Source organism: Panulirus ornatus, chromosome 34 (assembly GCF_036320965.1).
Source record: "Panulirus ornatus isolate Po-2019 chromosome 34, ASM3632096v1, whole genome shotgun sequence".
NCBI lineage: Eukaryota > Metazoa > Arthropoda > Malacostraca > Decapoda > Palinuridae > Panulirus > Panulirus ornatus.
Window position 1 is genome coordinate 4541070 of NC_092257.1, and position 12576 is coordinate 4553645.

Here is a 12576-nt window from a genome sequence, read left to right on the forward strand (position 1 = left end):
ATGGTGCAAATGCCACAAGTGGGAGGGACATAATTCATTAATAAACCAGTTATGATGATTAGTTATCTATACTAAGACACATATACGTATAAAAGTATATATCAATCAATTACCTATACATGTACATATGGTCTTTCCATCTTCAAATATTGTAAAAATACATGGACGATGATAGATCTATTCTATAATAGGAGAGAAATGTGCTCTAAACAGATATAGCAAATTTATAGAACCTAAGTGTGGTGTTATTTGGTTCTGTTCACCTGATAGTCAACAGTGAGAGAACATAACAACCCTCTACAAACAACCTGTTAACTTCTACAACATCTACAACCAACTACAATAACAACAGGGGGAGAAGTTATAAGAAATACATTACTATATGTGAAGGTCTGGCCACACTCACTCACCCGACCAGGCAAGTGCGAAAATATGAATAGGTCATATGAAAGCGAACCACAAAGCAATTTCATAGTTCAGTGGTGGATAAAGAAGGGAAGGGAGGGGGGGGGAGGATGTCGGCCCCCTTTCAATACCCCCAAACCCTTCCCCAACCCTTCCCCAACCCCTCCTTCAACCTAGGTCAACCTCCTGGGGTCTGCCCCTATGCATCTAGCACCACAAAATCCCCCTCCATCACACACACACAAAAAAAGATATCTACGTTATGCTCATATCAAGCCACATCCAACTGGATTATCGTATATAAGACACAGTGTTTGCAGTAACTACAGTGGTGTCAAGTGGCAGTAACTCCAATGATGTCAAGTGGCAGTAACTCCAGTGACGTCAAGTGGAAGTGTCATCAAGGTAGGAAGTAAATAAAGATACCCTCTTGGCTGAGCAGGAAGTCCTCACATGAATACCATGGTCTTGTAACGCAGTTTTCCCAACGATTCCCCTAACGAACACAACTTAACTCCAAGCAATAGTGAGGAGGTGAGGAAGGCTGTGTTCTAAGACTATGTATATAGATTTAGAGGGATTTGGGATGTATTAAGCTCAGACTAGAGGTAGAGGGATTTGGGATGTATTAGGCTAAGACTAGAGTTAGAGGGATTTGGGATGTATTAGTCTCAGACTAGAGTTAGAGGGATTTGGGATGTATTAGGCTAAGACTAGAGTTAGAGGGATTTGGGATGTATTAGGCTCAGACTAGAGTTAGAGGGATTTGGGATGTATTAGGCTTAGACTAGGGTATGGTTCTCAAGTTTGGTCACGGCGTTTTACTAAAAAGAAGCCACAAAGAACTAATAGAAAACGTCCAGAGAAGAGCAGCAAAGATAAGGCAAGAATTATAGAAAGGTGATTTGCAGGGATAGGCTAGGGTAGCCTTGAGTTTGCCCGCATTGGAAGAGAAAAGAGTAAGGGGTGACCTGATTGATCCGATCAATGTCTTTAAGTTCTTAAACCAGTTTGATGAAGTGAACAGTGAACAGTTCTTCGAAATATGAATAGATAGAACAAACACGGATCATGACATGGAGTTAGCTTGAGATCTAATAGAAGAACAATGTAAGATTGACTGATGTTTTATAGTAAACGGAATGAAATGAAAGCAGAACTTCCTCCCTCTTCACTGAAGATAAGCAATTTCACCCACACACACACACACATACCCACACAAACCCACACGCACACCAACACCCACACACACACCCACACACACACACACACACACACCCACACACACACACTCACCCACACACACACACACCCACACACACATACACACACACACACCCACACACACACCCACACACACATACACACACACACACCCACACACACATACACACACACACACACCCACACTCACCCACACACACACACACCCACACACACACACCCACACTCACCCACACACACACCCACACACACATACACACACACACACCCACACACACACCCACACACACACACACACACACACACACCCACACACACACACACACCCACACAATACACGAGTATAATAAAGTGTTGCCACTCAACTCTCAGTCGTTTGCGTCAACAAATGAGCAACACTGCCAGGGGCCGGAATTCCACTGAATTCATTTTGTTAACAAATTTTGTCCTTACCCGCTGGTGGCCTACACGTTAGTCACGTTTGCAGGAGAAATTGTTTAACCTTTTACTGGTCAATTTTTTTTTTCCAGTGTTTTAATTAAGATATGATTTGACTGAGAGGTTTCATTACTTAGTGATGATGTTTGCTGATCTCTTGTGCTCGGTTAGGTTATCTAGTTAAGCGATTAGCGCCTTTAATCACTTGAGGATAACGGTATACGACCCTTAAGCACGATGGTATACGATCCTTGAGCGCGACGGTATACGACCCTTGAGCACGATGGTATACGATCCTTGAGCGCGACGGTATACGACCCTTGAGCACGACTATTTGACCCTTGAACACGACGGTATACGACCCTTGAACACGACAGTATACGATCCTTGAGCGCGACGGTATACGACCCTTAAGCACAACTATACGACCCTTGAGCACGACGGTATACGATCATTGAGCGCGACGGTATACGACCCTTGAACACAACTATACGACCCTTGAGCGCGACGGTATACGATCCTTGAAGACTAGCTAACGACCCATGGTTCTGATGGCCTGCCTGGCCGTGTGACCTAACAGGCGAACCTAACCTCACTCCCTTGACGACCAACAGACGTCCGTCATCTATAAACAGATCCTCTTCCCTCCCTCGACGTTGACAGGGTCGCGTTAACATAGACAAACATCCCTTTCTCCCATTTGATAAGGTCGCGTCTTTGACTAAGGCAAATGGCACCAATTTTTCCCTCCTCGCTAGACGCCCGTCATTGCCTCGAAGTGGGAGAAGAGATCAATGTTGTAGAGGAAGGGTGACAGCGAACAACATGAACAGCGACGATGAATAGTGCGACCATTGCCAGCGAAGAATTTGAACAGCGACGATGAATAGTGCGACCATTGCCAGCGAATGATATGAACAGCGACGATGAATCGTACGACCATTGCCAGCGAATGATATGAACAGCGACGATGAATAGTGCGACCATTGCTAGCGAATGATATGAACAGCGACGAAGATTAGAACGATCAGCGACAGTGGGTATAGCATTGGTGCCATGGCTTATTTCTTTATGTTCACTTATTCCACTTATTTGCCCCAAGATGGCGTCCTTCTCTCACATCTGAGGTAATACCTCCTTCACCACTTCCTTCACCTCTCTCTCAACAGGAGGCAGAAGCCCTTCACCACATCATTTCCCTTTCCACAGCGAAGGAAATGGGAGAAATTGTCTTCCTTATTTTGCATTTCCCCCTCTTCTTGCATCCTGAAATATCCTGAAGTGTGTTGAAATGCCCAGATACGCTCTGAAGTGTGCTGAAATGCCCTGTGAGTGTGTTGAAGTGCCTTGAGACGTCCAGAAATGGGTCGAAATGCCCTGAAATGTCCTGTGGTATGTTGAAATGTCCTGAGCTCTACGAATACGTCTGAGATGCTCTGGAAAGAGCGTTCCCAGAGCCAGTCAACACTTATGTTCTTCACTTTAAGCTGTGAAGTGTCTCTGAGCTTCACATTATGGCCAATAAATTTGACAAAACTTCAGCAAAGCTTCGAAGTTGCTGCAAAAAAATAGATCTAACTTAAGTCGTAGTTGTGTTATTGCTAGATATATATATATATATATATATATATATATATATATATATATATATATATATATATATATATATATATATATATATATATATATATATATATATATATATATATTATATATATATATATATATATATATATATATATATATATATATATATATATATATATATATATATATATATATATATATATAAATGTATGTATGTATTCGTATGTCTCATCTGTAGCTAAAGCTGGACAGAAAGCTTTACGGAGGCTTATCTTTGATGAACCAAAAAAGAGAGAGAAAAAAAAAGGATATGAACTCTCCATCGTGCTTCTTGTAACCTTTTCATCTGGAGCGTGACACGAGCGCCCTGGAATAAGAAGCAATCCAGGACCAATTGCTCCAGCGATGTCGGCCATTGAAAACGCTTTCCTGGAAATTGCAAGAGAATAAGGCAATATCTGCTGTTGATCCAGACACACCTCCACCACCTCCACCTCACGACCCCTCGCCCTTGCACAAGGCACAACACAACCCCTCTGAGGTAGACATTTGTATCGCTGGAATAGAAAGAGATTTTATTTTTTCCCTCGTCCCACTACCCCTCTCTTCCTCCTTCTTTTTCTTCTTCTTCTTGAAGGTTTAAGCCAAGAAAATATTGACTTTGTGTTAATTTGGTTGCAAACCTACGTCGAACTGTATGACAGAGAGGTATATAGAGCTAGTATATAGATAGATAGATAGATAGATAGATAGATAGATAGATAGATAGATAGGTAGGTAGATGGATAGGTAGATAAATATAGATATAAGAAAATTAGAAAATGGGAAATGTTGGACGAATGAACGGTAATGATAATTACTTAAAACCAATTGAAATCACCTCGTTTATCACCACATCAACCATTCCTCATCTGAAAATGATTACTCCCTGAATGCTGATCAACTGAGTTGAAAAATCAGCTGTGATTGGCGAGAATTTCTATGTCGCTGGTGTTATTTGAATTCAACTTGTGCTCGTGGGTACCCCGGGTTCGATGAATGTCCAGTGCATAGTGTTGCGCTGATGCAACACTACTACCCCTAGTGTTTGGGGAGCAAGAAACACACACACACACACACACACACACACACACACACACACAACCCAGCTCTGCGATGGCGCCCCCACCACATATCTCCCCCTCCCACACACACACACCCCACTCCCCCCACTCAAAACCCACCCACTCAATACCTCCTTGTTCATGTAACAAGGGGTTCGTCCTTGAGGAGCGAAGCGATCCGCTCTGCTCTGGCTGGAGGCTTGGCACAACGCAGACACCATCCACTAGGAGACCACTGGGTAGAACAGACATGAGACATAGAGAGAGCAGATAGGAGGAGATAAAGAGAGCAGATAGGAGGAGAACACTGGGTAGAGCAGACATGGAGGAAAACAGAGTAAACACAGAAGCAACAGACTCGTGTATAGTAAACACTGCTACAACAGACAGAAAGGCAGCAGAAACAACTAGCAGCAGACACAACAGATACGATTACAGTAGCCGATGGTAAAGCAGACTCACGTACAGCAGACACAGGTGTCATCAGACTGTGATACAGGAGACAGTGGTGCAGCAGTCAGTGGTACAGCAGACACATGTACAGCAGACAGTGGTACAGCAGATACAGGTACAGCAGACACAGGTACAGCATACACAGGTACAGCAGACACAGGTACAGCAGACACAGGTACAGCAGACACAGGTACAGCAGACAGTGGTACAGCAGACACAGGTACAGCAGATACAGGTACAGCAGACACAGGTACAGCAGATACAGGTACAGCAGACACAGGTACAGCAGACACATGTACAGCAGACAGTGGTACAGCAGACACAGGTACAGCAGACACAGGTACAGCAGACACATGTACAGCAGACAGTGGTACAGCAGACACAGGTACAGCAGACACAGGTACAGCAGACACAGGTACAGCAGACAGTGGTACAGCAGACACAGGTACAGCAGACACAGGTACAGCAGACACAGGTACAGCAGACACAGGTACAGCAGACACAGGTACAGCAGACTCCTCACAGGAACGGATCAATTCTTAGCCGTCTGTGTCACTCCCCCACCAGAACCACTGCCTGAGGTCACCACCTGTGTTGACCCCTACCATTCAGACCTGGGGGGTCATGACCTGTGGTGACCCCCATTTTCCAGCACTGGGGTCATGACTCGTAGTGACCTCAGCCGTCCAGACCCACCTTCATGGGAAAAAGGTCCTCACTTGGTGCTTCCTTTTCTTCCCACTTTACGAAAGTGATAATACAAGAGGGGAGGATATCCGACACGTCTATCCTGCTTTACCCCCCTCGCCCCCCCTTTTTCTCTCCTGCCCCTCCACGACGCTGCTGCATAGGAGGGACGTGGATAGTGCCCCTTCTGCCCTATCCCTAGGGATATCCCAAAATATAATGACCTTTGTGTTTAATTCATACCTGTGGCATTTCTTCACTCGAAATAGATGAAAATCAGAGTTTCTATATCCATAACAAAGACCATTTCAAGAATTGTTTGAAAAAGAAGAAAGAAAGAAAGAAAGAAAAAAAAGATAGATAGATAGATATCCAAACCTTTCCATCACTTGACGAAAGAAAAAGAAAAAGATCCTTTTTCCTTTTTTTTTTTTTTTTAGAACTATCATCAGGAGAGACGAACGGCCTTGCCTCTCTACCTACGTCCATAAACCCCCTTCCCCTCATTCCCCTCATTTCCCCCTTCCCCCCATCCCTTTAAGGAGGAAAGACGTCCTTCCCTAACTAGGAAAAATGAACCCATCATCTGCCACATCCCCGCGCGCCCCCCTCCCCTACCTCCAACCACCCATAAAAAAGAGAATAAAAAGAATAGAAAATCTTCAAACTCCTGATAAAGGAAAACTTGGGAAATATTTCAATGAAAGAAAATAAGAAAGACCTTTGACTGGACACGTATCAGTCAAGTATCAGTCAAAGAAGGTAAGAAAGCTTTGACTGAACACGTATCAGTCAAATATCAGTCAAAGAAGGTAAGAAAGCTTTGACTGAACACGTATCAGTCAAATATCAGTCAAAGATGGTAAGAAAGCTTTGTTTGACTGAACACGTATCAGTCAGGTATCAGTCAAAGGTAGTAAGAAAGCTTTGCTGACTGAACACGTATCAGTCAAATATCAGTCAAAAATAAGAAAAACCTTTGACTGAACACGTATCAGTCAAGTATCAGTCAATCGTCTAGCTTAGGGTAAACTATGACTGGTTTACGAGGAACCTTGAAAAGAAAGATGACGGATTTTTCTGTAGCCATCATTGTCAGGAATCAGTCATGAATTTCTAAAAGCGTGAGGATAATGATCATTCAACAAATATCAAAAGAAAAGGAGATACATAGGTCTAATGATGACCCTCAGGCCGTTTTCTGAAAGGGGACTTGTTGTTCTCCCAGGACCCGTTTTCTGGGAAAAGTGCTGGTGCTACCCCAGGACCCGTTTTCTGAAAAACTGTTGTTGCTAAACGAGGCCCCTTTTTCCAGACAGGTTTTGCAACTCTATGTCTGCGCTACGCTCAGTAGCAGGGGTAGGATGGACTCCTTTGAAGAGAGAAATTCTTTGACGAGGCTTTACCGCTTCGTCACACAGCCTCGCCAAAGCGACTTTTCACTCGCATGTCATCTCAAGCAGGTGAAGTCCGGTAACACCAAAGAAATTATAGTCTGACATTAATCATAATTAGATCTAATGTTTATCTGTCTCTAGTAAATAGAAAAGGTAACATAAACAAAAATATAAAGGTACATATTAAAGCTATGTTTACATAGAAGATGTAAGACTTAGTACACAGAAAAATTGCAAGGCATAGTTACAAAATGCGTTCAAAAAAATTGCTAATGACTATAAGAGGAGGAAACAGACACCACTTTAGTGCCAACATCACTATAGTGCCAGGACCAAGCGCTAAGTATAACTAATGACCTCATCACTACAGTAGATAATGACATCATCACTACAGTAAATAAAAACATCATCACTACAGTAAATAATGACATCATCACTACAGTAAATAATGACGTCATCACTACAGTAGATAATGACGTCATCACTACATGGCCAGACGACGACTTACCTTCCCAAATTCCGTGAGGCCAAAATTTTCCGTTGTTTTGCTTTCCGGCGATTGCTTCTCTATAACAGACGACGTCGCCCTGTTGGGTGGGTGGGGGAGAGAAAAAAAAAGTTGTGAGCTCTCTCTCTCTCTCTCTCTCTCTCTCTCTCTCTCTCTCTCTCTCTCTCTCTCTCTCTCTCTCTCTCTCTCTCTCTCTCTCTCTCTCTCTCTCTCTCTCACCACTAAGGTGGAGGCGGAGGAGTCTGTCTGCCAGGTGGGAACACTGTTAGTGAAGACAGGTGGCGGGCGGGTTGGTCACCACGCCAGCTGTGACCCTATCAATTTCAGACGGTCCACCACCTGGAACACGTCCATGACCTCACGTGAAATATTTACATATGCCGGGGGCAGAGGTCAGAGGTCACCGGAAACAATATGTGTTTTCCTGATCTTTCTGTGAATACTGAATATACTGTCCTGTGTCCCCAGTATGCTGTGTCCCAAGTATACTGTCCTGTGTCCCCAGTATACTGTCCTGAGTCCCCAGTATACTGTCCTGTGTCCCCAGTATACTGTCCTGTGTCCCAGTATACTGTCCTGTGTCCCCAGTATACTGTCCTGTGTCCCCAGTATACTGCCCTCTACCTCCAGTATACTGTCATCTACCCAGTATATTGTCCTCTACCTCCAGTATACTGTCATCTACCCAGTATATTGTCCTCTACCTCCAGTATACTGTCCTGAGTCCCCAGTATACTGTCCTGTGTCCCCAGTATACTGTCATCTACCTCCAGTATACTGTCATCTACCCAGTGTATTGTCCTCTACCTCCAGTATACTGTCCTCTACCTCCAGTATACTGTCCTCTACCTCCAGTATACTGTCATCTACCTCCAGTATACTGCCCTCTACCTCCAGTTTACTGCCACCCCCCCTTCCCCCTCAGTATACTGCCCTCTACCTCCAGGTAAAAATAAACCTGTTCTATTCCAGGTTCAGGAACTTGTTTGACCTATATTATCAGGAGAGTAAAATACCAGTGGATAATAAAGGTTCAACACACATTATGGAAACACAGGAAATACCTTCGTCCATGAGAGCGAGGCAGGAGATGAAAACATGTCGGATATTGGCCAACAGAGCTGGCAAGGTGGTTGTTTACTTTGGTACAGCGGAGTGTGTGTGTGTGTGTGTGTGTGTGTGTGTGTGTGTGTCTGTGTGTGTGTGTGTGTGTGTGTGTGTGTGTGTGTGTGTGTGTGTGTGTAAGAGAGATAGGAGAACTCGTGTGTGTGCATGTTATGTTTGTTGCTGTTCGTTTGTCTGTGTTATCTGTATGTGCTTGTGTCTGTGAGTCTATACGTGTGTGATTGTGTGTATGTGTCTGTGTGTGTGTAGGGGGGGGGGGGGAGTTCAGTGTGCGTAACTCTCTCTCTCTCTCTCTCTCTCTCTCTCTCTCTCTCTCTCTCTCTCTCTCTCTCTCTCTCTCTCTCTCTCTCTCTCTCTCCCCCTCTCTCTCTCTCTCTCTCTCTCTCTCCCCGTAGGTAAGACGAATCAATCACTGTAAGGAAGCGCAAGATTCAGCAGCAATCCATTTATCTCAGGTAATCTCAACAAAGTTTCCCCTCCAGGGAAAACAAATGCTACATCCAGACACCTCCACTAACTTATATACAACAAATGGTAAGTCAAGGGACTGGATGCTGAGATGTGTCGCTAATTAAGTGGTTCGTTTCTGGCTCTCGCCTGCTGTAAACAGCCACATTACATAGCATCATATGCGCCACCGTCCTTGCCTTGGTGAAGCTGACAACCTAGCTGTTATTATTGTTTATTTTACCGGCTATGTGGGCTGCTTCTAATGCTCTCCTTGCCTTCTTGTCAACTCCCTGGTGCAGAATCTTTGCATTCTTCCCTCTTGACTAGTGTCCCTCCTCGTTCACTTGGACGCCTAAAGCAGTGGTTGCACTTTGGTTGTTTGACACTTTGGTTGTTTGGTTTCACTTAGCTTCGCCTGTAGTCCAGCCCTAATCTCGAGGTAGAAATTCTTCTTGTAGCCGTTGCATGGAATAGCATATACTACACTGTTCTTCTTCTCCTCCTGTGACTTTAACTTAGTCCTCACGATGTGTCTTATTGTTACGTCCATTGGAAGTTGTTTGGGTGTTGATGTGGACGAGAGAAATGCTTATCAAGGTGGCGGGGTGCAACAATTCGACACCAGTGGGTAGACAAGAAGACTAGGAGAGCATATGAAGCAGCCCACTTTACCGTTAAGTAGAAATGATAACACAGAGCGGGCTAGGATGGAGGCAGATACAGTGCTCTGTAATTGGCCAGTTTATGACAGGCGAGAGCTAGTAACAGACCATTCAGGTGGCAGATCCGTGTCAAGCACTGACCACACACACACACACACACACACACACACGGACACCTACCATGGAGTGTTGCAGGCATGGGTGAGGGTGAGGTAGCGAACCCCCAGTTCGTACATCATTCTCAGGGAGCCAAAGCTATTGCTGATACCATGGCCTCCCTCGATGGCGATCAAGCTGGCGATCTTACCCTTCTTGAAGACCGTCTTGATGTCTGGAAGAGAGACAGCGTCACTCACACAGGTCGACAGTAAGGGGGGGAAAAGGAAAGACAGAAGGATAGACAGACGGTGGCTGGCGAAATTATGTTTCTGGAGGAACGTCTTGACGCCTGTGAGGTGTCTGTCAAGACTTGGAGCAAAACCAGCGGGACAGACAATCCTACTTGACCTGGTGCATCTCGGATCCAGGCATCGCCGGCTCCCTGCTGATGGTAAGGATAAGAAGGTGACTAACTAGGTGCTTGGGTATGAGGAAAACTTTAGTCCCCGCTGAAGTTTTTGGCCCCTGGAGGAGAGGAGGACGAGGAGGAGGAGGAAGAGGAAGAGGAGGAGGAGGAGGAGGAGGAGGAGGAGGAGGAGGAGGAGGAGGAGGAGGAGGAGGAGGAGGAGGAGGTAGGAAGTACCAGACTGCGTCCCCCTTACTGTTGTAAGATAAGAACGGGTTACTGCTAAAATATCATGTGTGTATGAGTGTATGTGTGTGTGTGTGTGTGTGTGTGTGTGTGTGTGTGTGTGTGTGTGTGTGTGTGTGTGTGTCGTGTGTGTCATGTCGTGCATGTGGAGCACTATATGTCTTCAAGACGACCCGTGTCGTGCATGTGGAGTAACATACGTCTTCAGAACGACCCGTGTCGTGCATGTGGAGCACTATATGTCTTCAGAACGACCCGTGTCGTGCATCTGGAGCATTGTATACCCTCACAACGACCTGTGTCGTACGTATGGAGTCGTATATGCCTATAGAACGACCTCACACGTCCTTGTGGTGGGCCACTGGCGCAGAAAACATCCCCCCCTTTCCCCCGTCCCACATCCTCCCCTTAACTCTATTGTCACAAAAAGTTAACACGAGTTCACTCGTGGAAACGAAAGACGTCAATTGAGGCCAAAGACGTTACTTCATCTGCTTTTGTTGCTTTTGTTGCTGTTGGTAGTGGCTACAGCGAACTTACTAATCTCAAACTACAGGAATCTTGCTCCAAAGACCCTACCATCACCAGCATCCATAGTTATACCTCACCAGTAATTATACACTTGTTTTTAATTGTTAATTGGAGAATAATAACTCCTCGCCCCTCACGGGTAAAAGAGTAATTATCTCTAGAGGAAATATCTTCTACGTCTACTTTGAAATAATTGAAAACTACAATTTAAACTCATGTTCAGATCTTTGATATGATTAAATCATATGTATATATGATCCCGTTTTCTGGAAATGCTGACGTTTTCTGTTGGGGTTTATGATTTTTTGGGAGATTATCGAACTTTTGTATTACAGTTTTTAGTCTATTTTTCCAGTGATTTTCTTTCACCTTTTTTTTTTCTCTCTTCCTTGTTCTCAGTGTTCGCTTTGTCCCTCGCTTCTGGGAACATTTCTCTCGCTCCTGTTCACGAGACCTTTTCAATATTCGGTCATGTTCGGAATATTGGATCAGTGAGCGAAAAGTTTCAATTCTTCCTTGAAGTCAAAGAATTTTTTTGTAGGTCTGTATAAGTGAGAGCATGTCTCTCTCTCTCTCTCTATTTTTATGCCTATCTATCTATCGATCGATCTATCTATCTACCTATTTGTCTAGTTATCGATCTATCTATATAGGTAGAAAGATCGATAGATAGATATCTGCTGAGACATTGATGTTTATCTGTCTCTCTGCCATCTAGTCTGGCCATCTGTCTATCTGTCAATCTATCTCTCTGTTTGTCTGTCTTCTGTCTGTCTGTCTGTCTGTCTGTCTATCTGTCTATCTATCTGTCTGTCTGTCTGTGTCTCTCCGCCACGCCTGTAATTCTTCATCTGCCACAATCAGTCAGTTTCATGGAACCTGTTCCGTGCACCGGCCACCTTCAGGGGAGTCGTATGTGGTTCTTTATGACTGTTGAGGGCTAGATAAATGAGGGGAAGGTGCAGGGGGAAGGGGAAGGTGCAGGGGGAAGGGGAAGGTGCAGAGGGGAAGGGGAAGGTACAGGGGAAGGGGCGGACCAGAGATAACGAAGGGAGGCCGTACAGGAAGATACAGATAAGGACACACAAGAGGGTGGCAAGTGGCGTGGCAACATGTGTGAGATTATGGGATGTGGAGGATGGTAGAGGGAGGCGCTTGTGAGGTAAGATAGGTGAGGGTGGTGAGGGAGGAAGTGAGGGAGATAGGTGGTGGTGAGGGCCGTCTGGCTGGTGGTGGTGGTGAGGGAGGAAGTGAG

General features: G+C 44.8%; 1 protein-coding gene across 1 annotated transcript in view; it reads right to left on the reverse strand.

The window, feature by feature from the left end:
* LOC139759718 (dipeptidase 1-like) overlaps nucleotides 1-12576 on the reverse strand; it is a 108630-nt gene that overhangs the window by 26522 nt on the left and 69532 nt on the right. Inside the window, exons 6-7 of the mRNA XM_071682114.1 lie at nucleotides 10220-10370; nucleotides 7803-7881 (exon numbers count right to left, since the gene is read on the reverse strand). Of these exons, the coding sequence (XP_071538215.1) occupies nucleotides 7803-7881; nucleotides 10220-10370 (230 nt within the window). The remainder of the gene's footprint in view (nucleotides 1-7802; nucleotides 7882-10219; nucleotides 10371-12576) is intronic.